General features: G+C 37.4%; 1 protein-coding gene across 1 annotated transcript; it reads right to left on the bottom strand.

Moving 5' to 3' along the window:
• Positions 1-17754: 17754 nt before the first annotated feature.
• LOC149216460 (toll/interleukin-1 receptor-like protein) lies at positions 17755-18818 on the bottom strand. The gene is made up of 2 exons (XM_089391205.1): positions 18154-18818; positions 17755-18022 (listed from the first exon to the last, which is right to left on the bottom strand). The coding sequence occupies exons 1-2, from the start codon at positions 18783-18785 to the stop codon at positions 17755-17757; spliced, it is 900 nt and encodes a 299-aa protein (XP_089247331.1). The 5' UTR covers positions 18786-18818.
• Positions 18819-19778: the final 960 nt, after the last annotated feature.

The following is a 19778-nucleotide window of genomic DNA, read 5'->3' as shown; positions in this document are numbered from 1 at the left end:
TCCCAAGTCATCACATTAACCAATCTAAGCTTCCATTTGAAATATAGAAGACTTGGATACCTTTAGAGATATTCAGATGAATTTGATTCTGGAAAAATAATACAACCCCACATTTTCTGAGATGAACTCAGATTGATTAAAATATCTAGATCTCTCTTCGAATTGTCAAACTTCTTGTGCCCTGGATGGCTTAGATTCTTTGAATCCTCCTTTAATTGTTCAGCATGCATTCACTTCAAAAACATTTTTCTCCTTACTCCTTTAGATTTAGATCAAGTTCCATATACCATTGGAAAGGTCTCTGAGAGGACTATCTAAAGACCCTATAGTTTTCTTATTGGAGCTAAGGAAATCATCCAGGACTACCATTAACAATAGGGAATCAACACACATTAACATACTTATCAGGCTGCCCCTGAACTTGAAATAACCAAATACAACGATCAACATGATCAACACTCTCACTTCAACAAGCTCCCCATGGACTTGACATTGCTTGACATCAATGACTAATATTTGATGTCATGAAAACACTTTTCTTAACAAGTGTTATGAATGTTAGTAGTGACTAGTAGAGAATGAATAGTCTGTGAATTTATTCACTTAACTTTTGAGAAATATGGTCTCAATTTTAAACCCAAGGGATTTTAATACAAGAGCATCCCTAGGGCTTTTGTAAGTCCATACTTTCACACACACACACACATGTTCATTTTTAGGTATCTTGGGAGGTACTCCAAGCCCTAGAGTTAGGGGTTTGGAGGGAAAATCACCACAAGAGTGACTAGTGGGCTTGGAACCCAAGGTTGGGGTTTTTCACCCTTCCTTATTTGGGCCAAAACCATGCACACAATTTGACATGTGATGGATGATGATGATAGCTCTCATTGAGATGAATCTGACCCAACGAAGATCACCTGATTCTAAGTTGTAGAAATGAAGCTGTGGAGTGGGTTTGCACCATATGAATTAAGGTCGGCTTGATTTAAATAAGCCTCTTGACAGCTAGACAAGCCCATAGAGAACATTTTGAGGAGCCCTTATATTGTGTGTATATAGAAGGTAGTGGAGGACATTTAGAGCATCCATTTATGCAACACATCACAAGATAGAAGCTCATTGGAGAAGGAGAAATACTTATGTTCTAGGCCGTAGCAAGGAAGGCATACAATGAGGGTTTGAAGGGTTGTTTTGAGGCCATTTCAAGTGACCGAGTTGATGGAAGGAGGGTTGAGGAGATTTGCTAGAGGGTCGAGGCAAGGAAGGATTGTTTTGAGGGAAAAGAAGGGTGCACATACCCTTATCCAGGCTGTCATAGGCTTAAACAACCTTGTTGTAGCATACCACAACTAATTGAAGGGATGCTAAAGGGTTTGTGAAGGTTGGAACATCCTAGCATCACAACTAAGGGTCATATCCCCTAAAGGAAAGGAAGTCACATCACCTTTGAGAAAATATAGGCGGAGAAGAAGACAGGTAAAGGGACTGTGGTGCACCCTAACCAAGCCTAGTTTGCAACGAATAAATCAGAACTCAAAATAGTAAGCTAAGGTATGCTTGGTAAAACATTCTTGTAGGTGTTGGATCCATGATTTGGATCAGTTTTGGATCGGTTTCATTTGCAGCCTATGGGAGCCAAATTGAAGGCTTGATTTGATGATTAAGAACCTTTATAAGAGTAGATCTTGTAGTGATTTGATTGGGTGCCATTGGTCTAGTGGAGCGCAGCATGTTGGATACCCAAAGTATCCCTAGACAAGCAATCTTGAAGTGACGAAGAGAGATGAATATTGGGTGAAATTTGGTGCCTAATGTGAAGCACTTTGATGGACAAAAGTGACTACCAGATTGGTGGATTGGAGCTCAAGGATTGGCAACCCTAGAGAGTAATTTGGATTAGCTCGTGTACATGAAGCAGTGTTAGGTGGCAAACATCCTGGAGTCTCTATTTGTTGTCCTTTGAAGGACTAAGGGGCAGCTAGAGAAAAGTACAGGAGCAAAGGACCAGAAGGACAAGATATGACATAGAAGTTGCAATGAAGATTGTCATTGTATCCTGTATACCATATACTGTTTTATTATTCATATTGGCTTAATATAATGAAGATTGGGTTGTAAATTATTGTACAATTTTGTTTAAAAATGTTTATACTTTTTCATATGTGATTTATTTCTTTATATTTTTCCACTGGGCAAAGTAGTTCTTGTTGAGATTCTTGGTTTGGTAGCATCATAGATTCTATGATTCTAACCTAGACCAAAGATTGTGGAACTTCAACATGGTATCAGAGTGTGTTTGAGCTACTTTGGAAGTCGGTGAATCAAAGTTGTGCACAATGAAGTACAACTTAAGAGGGATTTGGTCACATTGTAGGTGACAATGTCAAAATTTCAGGCTGGTATCTACTATGAGGATAGGTTGGAGGAGTTGTCCAACTATAGTCCATGGAAGGAAATGATCAAGTTGGTCTTGTAGGTCAATAAGATCTAGGAGTTTGCCGAGAAAGCCACAAAGAAGCCAACTGAACCAAAGAATATGGAAGTGTACGAGGATTTGGATACGAGAGCGAGATTGATCATTCGTGATGGTGTGAAGGATTCCCTAATACCTCATTTTTCCAAGGATAACACTACACATGAGATGTGGATGGCTCTACAAAATTTGTTCCAAAATAAGAATGGGAAATGGGTATTGGTATTGGTATTGGAGGATTAGTTGAAGTCCACCAAGATGATATAGGGTGAAGGTGTGACTTTGTATATGACGAGATTGTCTTGGGTCAAAGATGAGCTTGCTGTCATCACTGTGACTATTTCATATTTGTATATGGTGAGGATTTCCTTTAAATGGTTCACTGAGGAATGGAAACCCTTTAATAAAGGGATTGTTTCCAGAGAGAAGTTTCCAGACTAGAATAGGTTGTGGGACAACTTCATTCAGGAAGAGTTGCGAGATCAGGATCTTCATCTGAAGAAGAGGGCTTCATAGAATGACATGGCACTTGCAGCACAAATGAAGGGTAAGAAGAAAAAGGACTTGAGTAAAGTCAAGTGTTTCAAATATGGTGAGATGGGTCATTTTTCATCAAGATGTTTGATGAAGAAGAAGGGAGATGACGAGAAGAAGAAAGGAAAGTAGGTCACCGATGTTGCCACTTCTGCTGAGATAGATGGTTTCCTCAGGACATTGGAGGAAGAGGAATTTATTATGATCTCTCATTTGTCACAAGGTATTATCGATGAGGATGGATGGTACATGGACAGTGGTGCGACAGAACATATGACAAGGTCGCAGGAGGTTTTTCACACTCTAGCTCAATGGGACTCGACGTTGTACATCGTGTTGGGCAACAAGAGTCAAAAGGAGATCTGAAGATCGGGATTTGTGTCAATGAGAATGGAGACAAGACGAGTGATGCAGATCCAGGATGTATTATTTGTACTAGGACTCAGATATAGTGTGATTTTTGTCTCGATGATCGAGAAGAAAGGGTTTCAGGTCTTGTTCCAGGATGGGAAGGCGAGACTCAGACGTAGTTGCTCTAGCTCTGATGGGTGTGATTGGAGTTAGAGCGCATGGTCTATATAGACTAATGGAAAAGCCTATGGATCATGGGAAGAAGCAGGTGGAGCAAGTGTAGGTTCCAAAGAAGTAGTTGCAGGTTTAGTTTTCAGAGGAGCAGGTAGAGGTTCTCGAGAAGAAGGCCCAGGTTCCAGAGGCTCAGAGGGAGTCGAGTTCTAGCGGGAGTTTTCTGATTCAGAGGGAGACGTTGTAGCCCAAGAATGAATCATGGAGTGAGTGGAAGACATTATAGTAGAAGAATAAGAAGAAGGACGCTTCCAACGACAGTGACACTTCCAAGAGAGGCGTAGTTCATGCTGCAGGGATTGTTGCAGTGGTGAGTGCCAAGAGTTGGGTGAGTATTGTGAGTAGTGATGATGATGAGTTACTTCCTAGTCTTGGAAGTACCTCCCTCACTAAGTTTTTTTATTTTTGAGTAGCTTGGGAGGTACTCCAAACCCTAGGGTTCAAGGTTTAGAGGGAAAAGTGCCACAACATTCACTTGTGGGCTTAGAACCCAAGGTTGGGGTTTTTCACCCATCATGGTTTGGGCCAAAACCATGGATACATTTTGACATGTGATGGATGAGGATGATAGTTTTCGTTGAGACAAATCCGACGCAACGAATATCACTCGATTCCTAGTTGTAGAAATGGAGTTATGAATTTTTTAAGTTATGGAGTGGGTTTGCACCATATGCGTTAAGGTCGACTTAAGTTAAATAAGCCTCTTGACAGTTGGAAAAGCCCATAGAGGACGTCTTGAGGAGCCCTTCTATCATGTATATATAGAAGGTGATGGAGGACATTTAGAGCATCCATTTGCGCAACACATCAAAAGATAGAAGCTCGTTGGAGAAGGAGAAATACTTATGTTCTAGGGTGCAGCAAGGAAGGCATACCAACAATGGTTTGAAGGGTTGTTTTGAGGCCATTTCAAGTGACCGAGTTGTTGGAAGGAGGTTCAAGGAGCCTTGCTAGAGGGTCAACGCAAGGAGGGATTGTTTTTAGGGCAAACAAGGGTGGGCATACCCTTATCTAGGTTGTTGCAGGCTTAAACGACCTTGTTGTAGCATACCCCAACTAATTGAAGGGAGGCTAAGGGGTTTCTGAAGGCTGGAACAAACCAATATCACAGCTAAGGGTCATATCCACTCAAGGAAGGGTAGTTGCATCACCTTGGAGAAAATTTGGCAGAGAAGAAGTTTGGTAAAAGGATTGTAGCGTGCCCTAACCAGGCCTAGCTTGCAACAAATAAATCAAACCTCAAAAAAGTGAGCTAAGGTGTGTCTAGTAAAACATTCTTGTAGGTGTTGGATCCATGATTTGGATAGGTTTTGGATCAATTTCATTTGCAGCCTATGGGAGCCAAGTTGAAGGCTTGATATGGTGATCGGGAGCCTTCATAGGAGCAAATCTTGTATTGATTGAATTGGGTTCCATTGGTCTAGTGGAGGGAAGTGTGTTGGCAACCCAAAGTATCCCTATACAAGCAATCTTGAAGTGACGAAGAGAGCTAAAGGTTGGGTGAAGTTTTGTACTTAATTTGCAGCACTTTGATGGATAAAAGTGACTGCTAGATTGGCAGACTAGAGCTCAAGGATTGGCCAGCCTAGAGAGCAGATTGGATTAGCCCGTGTACATGCAGCAGAAGTGACTTGCAACAGTGTTAGGTGGCAACCCTCCTGGAGTCTATGTGTGTTTTCCTTTGAAGGACTAAGGGGCAACTAGAGAGCAGTATGAGAGAGAAGGACCGAAAGGACAAGATACGCTATAGAAGTTGCAGTGAAGATTGTCATTGTATCTTGTATACCATAGGTTGTTGTATTATTCATATTGGTTTAATATAATGAAGATTAGGTTGTATGTTATTGTACAATTTTGTTAAAAAATGTGTATAATTGTGCATATGTGATTTACTGCTATGCAAATTAGTTCTTGTCGAGATTCTTGGTTTGGTAGCGTGAGAGATTCTAAGATTCTAACCTAGACCCATGATCGTGGAAATTCAACAACAGACACACACACACACATTCAATGACAAGAAAGGTCTAGTATTTTGATTAGAGCACTCTCATATCTTGGAATTAGATGTCGAAATTTGTATAATAGTATGGAGATCTTATTATACCTTCACAAAGAAAATATGGATTTTTACCCCATACCCATGTTTAGAATGATCATGTGAATATTTCCATATTTTATTTGTGTTCACAAAAGCTTAGTATTTTTGTTACTACATTATGAAATTTTAAAGTTAAGAATTGAAATTTGAATTTGTTGAATAGAATACCTTCATCTATCTTAACCCCAAATTAAATAAAAGTAATTGAGTTTAAGTAATGTGTCAAAGTTGCCTTCAATTTAGAGACAACAAGCAATACTTTAAGGGTCCAATATTTTGACTTGCATGTAACCAATACTTGGATCAAATTTCAAATTTTTATATAATGTAGAGGAAATCTTCCTATATCCACCCTCCAAATTCTATGAAAAAATGCTAGATTAAAGGGATCCAAATATTTAATTATAGGGTGCAACTAAAAAAGAAAACCCTTCTTTAACATATTTATTTTTCCAATTTAATTTTTAATATTAAATATTTTTAATTGTTTTATATTAGGAAGTTAATGTGTGAATTATTACCAATTTATTAATTGTAAGAATATTTGAATTACCCATGAAAATGAAGAGTCTTTGGAACCAAATAATATGGCCTCAAGCATAAATATGAAATTCATAATGGAGAAAATTCATTTCTCTGTATTGGTTTCAATCTTCAATAGCTAATGAATGTATTGTGTAGTTAAGAGGATTGTGCATATGCTCTATATATGTAAGAAGGATCGAGAACATTATCCATTGATTCAATAAAGTTTGCACATGCTATGGTTGAATTTCTTTAGTGAGTTTTTAAATTATAACAAATTGTATGAGGAAATTTTTCTTCCTATGTTAATGCATGTGTACGTTTGGCCTCGGGTATTGAAAATTACTTTGATGGGTGGGCGAGGACCTCTTAAGAGTAATAAGTTAAAATTTGAATGAGGTGTTGGGTTCTTATAACTCAACTTTCATAGCTCTTACTCCAAAATTTGATAAACCTATTCCATTTGATGATTATAGTCCTATATCATCATGTAATTGTGTTTATAATTTATAATTAGTAAGGTGTTAGTAATGGGAATAAAAAGGGCTCTATCAAATGCCATATCTCTAAAACAATTTGATTTTTTTAAGGGTTGACAAGTACATGAGACAATTAGGGTTGTATAAGAGGAACTTCACACTATAAGAACTAGAAAAATGCTTCATATGGTTATAAGATTAAATTTTTCCAAAGCTAATGACAAAACAAGTTGGTTATATTTGAAAGCCATTTTGATTCTTGTAGGGTTTAATCTTCAAACTGTAAATTGGATCATGGATTATATCTTTTTAGTTTCATTTGTTATTCTTATTAGTGGGGTAGTTTTAGCTTTCTTCGAACCTTCCACAAGATTGAGACAAGGTTGTCGATAATCTCCATATTTATTTTTATTTATTCTGAAGGGTTTAAGTAGATCGACCTTAGAGGCTAGAAGATTGAGATGTATTCAAGGTATAAAGATAGGGAGATCTATCATACACTCTCACTTTTATTGATGATGTTATGTTATTTTTAAATAAATTTGAAGTAGAAGGAAGAAAATTGATGGTAATTTTAAATTTATATTATAATGCTTTTGGTATGGAGATTAATGGTTAGAAGTTTGCAATTTGTTTTTAATGAGTTGAGGGAAAAGGTTGAACAAATTTTAAATATTTTATATCTTTTTATATATTTTAAGCTGCTAAATGGGCTCAAATATTTGGGAATCATCCTCAAGTCTAATGATTATGGAAAATGATGTTAAGTTTGGCAATTGAGTAAGATTAAGAATATAATCCTCACTTTCAATGCAACAATAAGTGCACCTCTCAAAAGGAGGCAAATTGATACTTGCCAATTTGTTATAGAAGCAATTTCAATGTAGTGACATTCTCTTACTTTTATCCAAAATGATTGTTGGAAAAATAAAAAAAAGTATTCTATTAATTTTATTTTATTTTGAGAAGAAAGAATGACAAGGGTGATCCTCAAATTAGCTAAATAGAATCCATTGTGAATCCAAAAGATAAGGAGGAGAAGAGAGACTTAAACATATTCATCTTTTGAAAAAAATCTCCAGGTTTAGAATCTTATTACAAGGAAATGTTTGTGGAAAAGAATATTTGCATAGCAATATGTAACCATAAACTCTTTTATAGATTGGATAAGGAGTGTTAGAAAAAGTATTAAAAAAAAGTTTAACAAATGAAATATATATATATATATATATATATATATATATATAATTTTATAATTACTAAGAAAAATGGTATATGAATAAGAATTAGAATAAATATTATGATGAATTATGAAAAAATAATATTTCTTCCAAATAATTCATTTTTTTCTAACATAAAAATTATTTTACACTACATTAAACATTTATTTACTAATATTTTAAAATGAAAAATCAAATAATTATTTAAAATTTACAACATCAAAATACCAAGAAAACATTATGACTATATTATAATTAATTTTAAAGAATAAGTCTATGATGTAAGAATGATGACTATTAAATGTGTTGGGTTGTGTTATATTCTTTCCACAACTATTCCACGTAGTTAACTTGGGGGTTAGAGTGGGGGTGAAACCCCCCCTTCGTCGCTTCGATTGCATAGCGAGGGGGTCACATGGGGTTTGAGGGGTGCAAGTAACCCCACTCTATGGGGTCTGAGGTTTGGTTTTGGAACCTATGTTAGGTTGGGCGGATCCACCTATGGTTTTGTGCATGATTTTTGCACATGTTTTTGGACGTGATGGTTTTCGGTCCATGGTTTTGGACGCGATGGTTTTCGGCCCATGGTATTGGATGCTTTAGCATGTATAAATATGAATTATAACATTGAAAGGAACATAATGAAAAATCAAGATGGTAGTTTTGGTTTCGGGATCTAGGGGAAAATCTCTGTGTATATGTGTTATGCTCTCGCATTTTTTATTTTATGTGTTTTAGAATTCATATGCAGGTAATTTCTGTATGGGGTTAAAACCTACATTTGGTATCAGAGTTGTTTTGGCTTCAAGGGGACGCCTTTTTTACTGAGGGGTTTCGTTGGGGCCTGTGGTAGACTCTGTTCAGTAGGAGATCTACGAGATCGATTCTAGTGGTGAAAGAATATGGCAAGCAGTGGAAAGATAGAGATCAAGAAATTTAATGGTCAGATTTTTGAGTTGTGGAAACTCAAGATGGAGAATCTGTTGGTGGATAAAAATCAGTGGATCGTGGTAGATCTGGGTACTAAACCAACAGGAGTGTCCGCTGAAGAATGGAAGAAGTTGGATTGGACGGCAAAGAGCACAATACGATTGTGTGTCTTAGATTCAGTATTGTTGAATGTATCAGGGGAAGTTATGGCAAAGGCTTTGTGGGACAAGTTAGGGACTTTGTACCAATCTAAGTCTCTGGTGAATAAATTGTTCTGTGGTAAAAGTTGTATAACCTAAGGATGAAAGATGGAGACTTGGTGACAGAGCATCTGAACGCATTTAATACTGTGGTAAGTCAGTTAGCATCTGTTGATAATAAAATTTCAGATGAAGATAAGTGCATCAATTTGTTGTGTTCTTTACCAGATTCATGTGATAGTCTGGTTATTACAATAGGTAGCAATGCAACTGCCTTGCAGTTTGATGAAATAGTCTCATCCTTGCTGACGGAGGACATGAGATGGGAAAATATAGAGAGCCAGAATGGTGATGCCTTGTCTGTACGAGGATGGTCCTAGAATAGAAACAAAAATAAGTCGTCGAGTGGGAGATCAAAATCTAGAGGGAGATCTAAATCTCCAGGAAAACCTGTAAAGTTGGTGTGCTGAAAATGCGGAAATGAAGGGCACTACAAAAGGGACTGTAAATCTAAATCTCCTGATAAAGAAAAGGGATTTGATGATACTCCTTCTGCAGAGGCGAAAACCACCTCAGATGAAAGTGGGGATGTGTACTTGGCTTCTTCAAGTACACATGTAGATCATGAGGCATGGTTGATTGACTCAGGTGCATCCTTTCACTTCACTCCCTATAGAGATTGGTTCTGCGAGTATGAGAAATACGATGGTGGTGATGTATTCTTAGGGGATGATTGGAAGGCTAGAATCGTTGGTCGTGGAAAATTAAAGTTGAAGTTGCAAGGTGAAAGGGTTAGAACACTTCTAGGTGTTCTACATATTCCTACATTGGCTAGAAATCTGATTTCTATAAGCAAGTTGGATGATGTAGGTGTAAAAACAGTGTTCGAAAAGGATACCTGCAAGATGGTTCGGGGAGCACTGGTATTGATGTGAGGAGTTGAGATTGGAACTCTGTACAAGCTACAAGGTAGCACTGTTGTTGATGGGTGCAACAGTTCTGTGGTTCCTGAAAGTGGAGTAGAAAATCTAGTGGTCTTTGGAGAGAAGACCATGTTGTGGCATCAAAGGCTTGGACATATTGGAGAGAAGGGCCTTTGAATACTTCATGGTAAAGGTATGGTAGAAGGTATGAGTAATATCTCTCTGAATTTTGATTTCTGTGAAAATTGTGTATATGAGAAGCAAAATCGGGCGAGTTTCCCCTCTGGTGGTAAGAGGGTGAAACATATATTAGAGCTTGTGCATAGAGATGTGTTTGAACCTGTGAAGATTCCATCACTGGGTAAGTATGTGTACTATGTATCATTTATAGATAACTTCTTAAGGAATACATGGATATATTTCCTTAAGAAGAAATCTGATGTCTTTGACAGGTTTAAAGAATTCAAGGCTCTGGTGGAAAACCAGACAGAGAAGAAGATAAAGGAGCTGAGGACAGATAACGGTGAAGAGTTTTGCAGTAAGGAATTTGAAGAATTCTGTAAGAAGTATGGTATAACATGACAGAAGACTACTCCATATACCTCAGCAAAATGGAGTTGCAGAAAGAATGAACAAGACGTTGATGGAAAGGGTAAGAAGCATGCTCAGTGGTGTCGGGTTAGGACAAGAATTCTAGGCAGAGGTGGTGGAGATAGCATGTTACCTGGTCAACAGATCACCTTCATTAACGTTGGAGGATAAAACTCCACAAGAGGGATGGACTGGTAAGAAACCCTCTCTTTCACATCTGAGGGTATGTGGATGTGATGCATATGTACATGTTCCAAAAGAGAAACGAACCAAGTTGGATAGTAAATCTAAAAAGTTTATCTTTATTGGGTATAAGGATGGTTTAAAGAGTTATAAGATTTGGAACCCAGTAACAAGGAAGGTTGTGTACAACCAAGATGTGGTGTTCATAGAGGTGAAAGATGTTATTAAACATGAAGTCCAATCAAAGGAACCTAAGAAGATAGAGTTTGAGCTAAAGGAGGAAGAATCAGACTCTACAGCAGAGGAAAAATCAGAAGATGAAGACCCACAAACTCCAGGTGTGAGAAAATCAGTTCAAGAAAGAAGGTAGCCAAAAAGGTATAGTCCATCTGCTTTCTGTTCAAATTTTTCTTTATCTATTACTGATGATGATCCCAGAACTGTGAAGGAAGCAGTGGATTCAGAGGATGGAAAAGTCTGGAAAGAGACCATGGTTGATGAAATGGAATCTTTGCACAAAAATAAGGCTTGGGATCTGGTGGAGTTGCCAGCTGGAAAGAAACCCATTGGCAGCAAATGGTTGTTAAAGAAGAAGACAAATGCAGAAGGAAAGGTGGAGAAATACAAAGCTCGGTTGGTAGAAAAAGGTTATTTCCAGATGCTAGGAATTGATTTTGGTAATATTTTTTCTCCTATTGCCAAGGTAACTTCTATTAGATTACTTTTATTTGTTGTTATTGCTTTTGATTTTGAGGTAGAACAGATGGATGTGAAAACAACACTTCTTCACGGGGATTTGGAAGAGGAAATCTACATGAAGCAACCTGAAGGCTTTGCAGTGAAGAGTAAGAAAGAACTGGTATGCAAGTTAAAGAAGTCCCTGTATGGGTTAAAACAATCACTAAGGATGTAGTATCAGAAATTTGATACATTTATATGGGGACTTGGCTTCACCAAAAGCAAAGCAGATCACTGTGTGTATTTAAATTAATTGGTGACCGTGTTATTTATTTAGTCTTGTATGTGGATGATATGTTGCTACTTGGAAATGACAAAGAAATTATCCAATATTTGAAGACCCAATTGTCCTCCAAATTCGACATGAAAGATGTTGGTGCTGCAAACTATATTTTGGGCATAGAAATTAAAAGAGATTGGGCAAAGAGGAAGCTCTGGTTAAACTAGAGGAAGTATATCGAGACAATATTGTAGAGATTTAATATGCAAGATAGTAAATCGGTGAAGGTTCCTATTCCTGTAGGTGTAAAGTTATCTATTGAACAATGTCCCAAGACACAAGAAGAGGAAGAGAACATGTCCCATGTTCCATATGCAAGTGCAGTCGGTAGCCTGATGTATGCAATGGTTTGTACTAGACTAGACATTGCACATGTAGTGGGAGTACTGAGCAGGTTTATGTCAAAACTAGGAAAAAAGCATTGGATAGCAGTGAAGCGGGTTTTCAGGTTTTTGCGTGGCACTAGTGATTATGGTTTGTATTACCAAGGAAGACCAGGATTGGACAGAGTGTTGGATATTCGTGGCTTTGTTGATGCAAACTGGGCTGGAGATCTAGATCAGAGAAGATCAACAAGTGGGTATGTGTTTCATCTATTTGGAGGTGCAGACAGTTGGATGAGTAAGAAACAATCTATAGTGGCACTATCAACTACAGAGGCAGAATACATGGCAGCCACTCATGCAAGCAAGGAAGCAATTTGGTTGCAGAGATTGTGTTCAAGTATGAGGTTAGTACAGGGAGCTATAAGGATAGATTGTGACAGCCAAAGTGCAATTTTTTTGGAAAATAAACCTGCATATCATTCAAAGACAAAGCACATTGATGTTTAAGTATCACTTTGTGAGGGATATGATAGAAGACAAAAAGGTGTTGTTGGTAAAGGTGGACACTTTGAAGAATACTGCAGATGCATTGACAAAATCTGTAAGCTCTAAGAAGTTCTCTTGGTGTAGAGAAACAATGGGCGTTGCAGGGATGGATAAATGACTCAACTCTCTTGTGACCTCCTGTGGAAAGAAAACAACAAGTGTGAGAATGTTGGGTTGTGTTATATTCTTTTCACAACTAGCCTAAGTGGTTAACCGGGGGGTTAGAAGGGGGGCAGACCCCTCCCTCCATTGCGTCAATTGCGTAGCGAGGAGGTCACAGGGGGTTTGAGGGGTGCAGGTAACCCCACTTTATGGGGTCTGGGGTAGTGCCTCGGAAAATTTCGGTTTTGGAACGTATGTTAGGTTGGGCTGACCCACCTATGGTTTTGTGCATGATTTTCGCACATGTTTTTGGACGCAATGGTTTTCAGACCATGTTTTGGACACGATGGTTTTCGGTCCATGGTATTAGATGCTTCGGCATGTATAAATATGTATTATAACATTGAAATAAACATAATGAAAAATCAAGCTCGTAGTCCCGATTTTGGGATCCAGGAGAAAATTTTTGTGTATATGTGTTATGCTCTCACATTTTTTATTTTATGTGTTTTAGAATTCGTATGCAGATAATTTCTATATGAAATTAAAACCTAAAATTAAAATAAATATTATAATGAATTATAAAAAAATAATATTTCTTTCAAATAATTCATTTTTTCGTAACATAAAAAAATATTTCACATTACATTAAACATTTATTTACTACTAATATTTTAAAATGAAAAATCAAATAATTATTTAAAATTTACAACATCAAAATACCAAGAAAACATTACGATTATATTATAATTAATCTTAAAGAATAAGTCTATGATGTAAGAATGATGACTATGATGTAAGAATGATGAATAAGAAATGATGAAAAATCAAATAATTATTTAAAATTTATAACATCAAAATACCAAGAAAATATTACGATTATATTATAATTTATCTTAAAAAAATATGTCTATGATCTAGGAATGATAAATAAGAAAAGATGAAAAATAAATAAATAAAAATCTAATTTCTTTATTTTACTAGTAAAAGTTGAAAAAAAATGTATGGTGATGCGTTATCTATATACACCACAACTAAAGGAAATAGATAAAAACCTAATATCGTTAGCCAAAAATATATTTCCTACTGTTATCCATTATCCGCATGCAGCACAACTTTAGAAAGGCAATATATTTCCTACTGTTATCCATTATCCGCATGCAGCACAACTTTAGAAAGGCATGGTTCAATGGATTCATTATCCAAATGTCTGGGTTGGAAACTCTTTTGGATTGCAACAAAATTACGTTTAGTAAAAGGCATCTGGATTATAAGTCAATCAGTGAAAGTATCAACCGTTTGTGGTCTTTTGAGCAAAGTTCAGAAGTCTATTGATGATAAGCATCGTCTCATGAAATATAAATAAAAATGTATTTATAGTTGATATTTTGATTTTTGTATTTTAAAATTTGGTTAACAGAGATAAAATTGAAATTTTTTATTTAAAAATTGAAAATTGTAATGCTTTTTATTTTAGAATTTTTTTGAGTTAATTAAAAATTTTAAAAACTTTATCATATTTCAATTGTCAAACCCATTAGGGTAAAGACAATCATTACAAACCATCAAAACCAAATATCCAAAGTTAAAAGACATTTTAATGATCAACAAGTCTCCCTCTCCAAGAGCCTCACTTGGAGAACTTGCACTGACCACTATAGCCAGGCTTGCACATAATTCTCATTTTTAATATAGGATTTCAATATCTGCCACAAAAAAGATTCCATTGAACATCCTCCTCATCCTCCTTCAAAGATGCTATGTAGTCCTCCACGTTGAAGGAAAAACCATATGCCTTTATTGGTTCCTTCAAAGATATCAAAGTTTCATGACCTGGGAGCTCCTCCTTTTTTATATGAGTCGACCCTGTGATGTCCATCCTTTGAAGTTGTGCAAGGCCAGAAAGCCCTTCTATTTTGGTCAATGCACCACAATACCTTAAATGCAGAGTTATTAGTGCTGTTGGAAATGCTCCAACCTCCACCAGATTTCTACAACGGTAGATTTTGAGATGTTTAAGGTTGCGGCAAATACCTGCAGGAAATATTACCTGTGATATATCTGTGTGGTAAAGCATTAACTCGTTGAGTTGAACCATGCTTAATAGCTCTTCTTCATCTCCTTCTGTCCTTTTAAATGGCAGTTCAATTAAAGGACACCTGCATACTGTTAAAAGTTTCAGATTGTTCATCTTCATGACAGTTGGTGGTAGGTACTGTATTCCACATCTCGATATGTTCAACACAGTCAATTGAGTCAACAGGCCAATTGAATCAGGCAAGCATTGAAGATTCTCGCATTTCCGAAGCCACAATTCCTTCAAACTCGTTAGATAACCGAGCGAAAGTGGAGGTACTTCCAACAAAGGCCCTCCTAATCTCAGGAATTCCAAATTTCTGAAGCATAAAACATCACTGGGCAACTCTTTGAGGTTTGTACCCACCAAACTTAATTTTTTCAGGGATTGTTGATTGCCAACTTGGGGAGGCAGTAATTCCATCTGGAAACAACGTGAGAGATCTAAGCATTCAAGCATGATTATGTTTCCAAGTGTTTCGCTGAAGATGGTCAAACTGCAGCATCCCCTCAAATGCAAATGTTTCAGTTGCAATAGATTGCCGAAGGAATTTGGAAGCATTTTCAGACTTCGACACTCAGTCAAATCGATGCTTTTTAGATTTGTTAAATGCCCCACAGAATTTGGAAGCATTTCCAAACTTTCACACCGATACAGAACGATGCTTTCTAGATTTGTCAAATTCCCCAGAGAATTTGGAAGCATTTCCAAACTTTCACACACAGACAGATCGATGCTTTCTAGATTTGCCAGATTCCCGAAAGATTCAGGTAGCAATTCTAAACTTTCACACCAACTCAGATTGATGCCTTGCAAATTTGGCAAATCCCCCAAGGAATCTGGAAGCCGATTCAGATTCTGACACCTAGATAGATCGATCCGCTGGAGATTTGACAAATTTCCTAAGGAATCTGGAAGCATATCCAAACTTTCGCACGCCTTCAAATCTATACTTTTGAGATTTCTCAAACTCCCCAAAGAATCTGGAAGTTTCTTCAAATTTTCACACCCAGCTAACTTAATGTATTGGAGATTTTTCAAATTCTCCAATGAGTTTGGTAGCATTTTTAAAAGTTCACACTCAGAAAAATCAATGTCTTGAAGATTCGTTAAATTCCCGAAAGAATTTGGAAGGATCTTTAAACATGCGGACCGAACAAAAATGTGTTGGAGATTTTTCAAATTCCCCAAGGAATATGGAAGAATCTCTAAATTTTTCCCATATATATGGATGCTTTGGAGATTTGTTAAATTCTCCAACGAATCTGGAAGCTTCTTCAAACTATCAAACCCAATTAAACGGATGCTTTGCAAATTTGTTAAACCCCCAAAAGAATCTGGAAGCATCTTCAAACTTTTACACTGAACCAGAACTATCTCTTGGAGATTTGTCAACCTACCGAAGGAGCTTGGAAGAACCTGCAAGTTGTTGTACGCTCTTAGTGTTAGATATTTCAAGGAGCAAAGATCACAAAATTTTTCTGGTAACGATGTTAGAGGCACCCCCGCCGCATAAGAATATCCAGCTTCGATCTTTTCAAGGTGCTTCAACTGCCCTAACGACTTTGGAAACTCTAGAAGTGGCGCCGCAATATTCAACTCTCGCAACTGCAGAGGTACCTGCAATATTTACGTATGAATCAAAACAAATATAAAAAGCTACACTAAAAGAGATTATCACCTACAATGCATCCAGATCGACCTGCCTGAGATTCGCATTGCCACAATCTTTCCAAATTTCTCCCAGACACTTCTAAAACTCTTAAATGGTGCATTGGAATCGAAGAAGGCAGTGAAGAGCAGGGGCACTTATTCCAGCGGAGCCATATGAGCTTTGGTAACCGCACCCAAGCCCATATGCTTTCAACAAAAACGCCTTCAGCTTCAAGAAGTTGCAATCTCTTGATTTCCAATACCTCATCACTGGAACTTCCATTCAATGTCAACAATTGCTCGCCCCAAGTATTTCTTTGGATGGACTGGGTAGCCATCCTAATTCCGCGCACTTCTGTCTGTTTGTGCTTTGAAAGCATTAAGGAACTGCAACAGAGTATGTGGAACATTACTTTGAATATAAAATCTTGAAAACTGTTGACACTTTCAAAGGTTGGGATGATTGAAACACTGGCAGGGGATAACTGCTCCAACAGATCAGGAAGGTTTTTAACCGGACGCCAAAGATGACGCGCCATTAGTGTCGAAGTGTCAGCAATATATCTTCCCAGGTCTCTTAGGTGATCATGCATTCTTATTTTATTTGCATCATCTACCTCCACGAGGCACTTGTTCTGTAAATTCTTAAATCCCACCAGACCACCCCATACTCTTATCCACATGTCCCTATCCTCTCCTGTGGAAAAACAAGCAATATCTAAAAATATTTGTTGCTCTTCTCCATTTAGGGAGTCATAACTGATTCTCAGTATCCTTTGGATGTCAGCAGACAGTTGGTTAAGTCCATTTAATACCTCTTCCCAGTAAGATTTCTCACTTTCTCCACAGAGAAGAGCCCCAAATACTTTCAAGGATAACGGCAATCCATCACAGGCCTCTAAAAACCCGTTCACCAAATTTTCAAATCCTACTGGCGGATATGACTGAGAAAAGGCATAAGAGCAGAAAATATGTTGGGAGTGTGGTCTATTGAGGCCGCTCAGGTGATAAATTGATGATTCAACAATGCCTGCACTTCTAAGCACACCCTTGTCACTAGTTGTAACCAAAATCAAACTACTGGGGTCAAGGACATCCTTAATTGGCAAGAAGGCATCCAGCTAATCGACATGATCCACATCATCTAATATTAAGAGAGCGTGAAAAGATGAGAGGTTTTTCTTCAGTTTCTCAATACCTTCTTCAACCCTGCGAATTTCGATATCTCGATTTTTCAAATCGCTAATTAGCTTGCACTGCAGAGAGTTCACATTGCCTCTGGTTGCAGTTTCCCTCACATCAAATAAAAAGGAGGATCCATCGTAGTTTGATCTCCTACTGTTGAAGAAATTTTTGCCAGGGTCGTTTTCCCAAGCCCGCCTAAACCCACAATCCCCACAACCTTGGCTTCCGAGCGGTGTTCACACTGTTGCTGCAATAGCACAGTCCTTTCAAATGCTAATTTTTCCCTCAACCCAGTTGGATATTTTGCCACATCCAACTGTGGTGGAGCTATTTTCAGCACTTTTTGCACCAATTTATCCAAGAGTTCGTATTCGTCCCTGAATAGTCTTTCAGGGAGTAAAAGTATAATGAGAAACGCCTACCCGAGTTGTATATATTTACCTAAATCAATCAAACCAAAAAAAATTAAAAACCTAGAACATTGATTGGAACAATGGCAGATACTCACCCCTTAAAGGCCTCCAGCTCCAAACCGCTTATATTGGCAACATCAGAAAGAGCCTTTCTCCATCGTTGAATTGTTTCGATGCCGTGTCGTTGCTTCTCTTCGTGTTTGTGCAGAGCTTTAGCGTACGGTCCATCTCTATCTGTGCCCGTCCACCCGGTCCACCGGAGATGATCAGGCTTAACTTTGTGAAATACAGGAATAATGGTTTTTCCCGAATTTACCATTGAAATGAGTTCATTGAGGCACCATTTGGAGTCCGCATAGCCGGGAGAGAAAATTGCAATATGAACAGACGCCACTTGAATAGCTGCTTCGATCTGGGCAGGTATTTCTTGTCCAACCTGCATTTCGGGTTTGTCAAGAAAGACCTGTAATCCAGATGAAGTAAGGCTACGGTAGAGAGGAATTGCAAAGGTTTCCTTAAGATCAGGCCCACGATGGCTGATGAACACATCGTAGTACTGAGAATAAGAAACCGATGCAGAACCCGCCATGGAGGAGGAGGAAGCAGCAGCACAAGCATCATCTGCCATTGAAACTGGAATCTGGACGGATAGAGGTGAAAGGATACGAAGATGTGCAGGCACCGAGCTAGAAGAATGGTAAAAGCGCAGGGAAGCCAATGGAAGCATATAAAATGCCTGCTACTTTACCTTTCCCGAAAGTAAAGCGTATGAAGAGAAGATGGATAGATGATGTGATTCTCAATATCGCTGTGCGTAACTACCACGCAATAGCAGCGAGCAGTGAAAGTTCTTTTTAACTTTATAATTTTTAATAAAAGCTAAATCAATTATATTATACCTTTTTATTAGTTTGAAACTGTAAAGTTTTAATAAAAGTTAAATCTAACACATTATACCATTTTAATTTGAAAATAGTAAAGTACGATTCAGAATTATGTATTTTTTTATTTAATTAGAATTTGAACTTGTGAAGAATTCGTAACTTGATTTCAAAGATCTGTTGGCATCCGATATAATTATTTCATAAATAATATAAATAAACTAATTACAACATGAAAATATAATAATTATTATTTTATAAATACTAAATTATTACTAGATAAGTTTCCAAACAACTATAAGTTCAACTTTTTTGTTTGATCCTAGTCCAATTTTGAAGTTCAACTTTTGTGTTTGATCTTGGTCCAATTTTGAAGTTCAACTTTTGTGTTCTCGTCAATTAATCATCCTCCTCCCCTTTACATTTGTTTCCTTGAGCAACTCCATCAAATAACCCAATGGGGAGATCATGAGAGATTGTTATGCAACCAAATCACAAAACCGAAGAAAAGATAGATCAACAACTTGAGAATTAGCCTCTTCTAGGAGGCAACCCCCTTTACATCATATAAATGAACAATTCTTGGATGATACAACTGGAAAGACCTCCTTGATATAGATAGGAGTCTAAGGGGCCACAATATAATCAGAGCCTACATAACAATAATAATATAAGGGTACAACAATAACAATAGTGTTTTACACTAACAATAACAATAAGGGGGCTATATTAAGATTATAGGTACCTAACATGCCCCTCTCCTTCAAAAAGTGTTGTCATCAATGTTTGAGTAGTTATGAATGCTTCTGTATAACATTCTCATCCTCCCATGTGGAATC

The sequence above is a fragment of the Pinus tabuliformis genome, chromosome 1_1 (genome assembly GCF_031772625.1).
Source record: "Pinus tabuliformis cultivar Carrire ecotype Pingquan chromosome 1_1, CPIR1, whole genome shotgun sequence".
In the NCBI taxonomy this organism is placed as follows: Eukaryota; Viridiplantae; Streptophyta; class Pinopsida; order Pinales; family Pinaceae; genus Pinus; species Pinus tabuliformis.
The sequence above is the reverse complement of the archived record's forward strand: the minus strand, read 5'-3'. Positions and strand labels throughout refer to the sequence as shown.

Excerpts from the sequence above, each read along its gene's own strand:
- LOC149216460 (XM_089391205.1), bottom strand. The coding sequence starts at position 18,785 with ATGCTTCCATTGGCTTCCCTGCGCTTTTACCATTCTTCTAGCTCGGTG. Across the intron at positions 18,023-18,153 it reads GAGCTGGAGGCCTTTAAGGG|GGACGAATACGAACTCTTGG; the intron begins GTGAGTATCTGC and ends AAGACTATTCAG.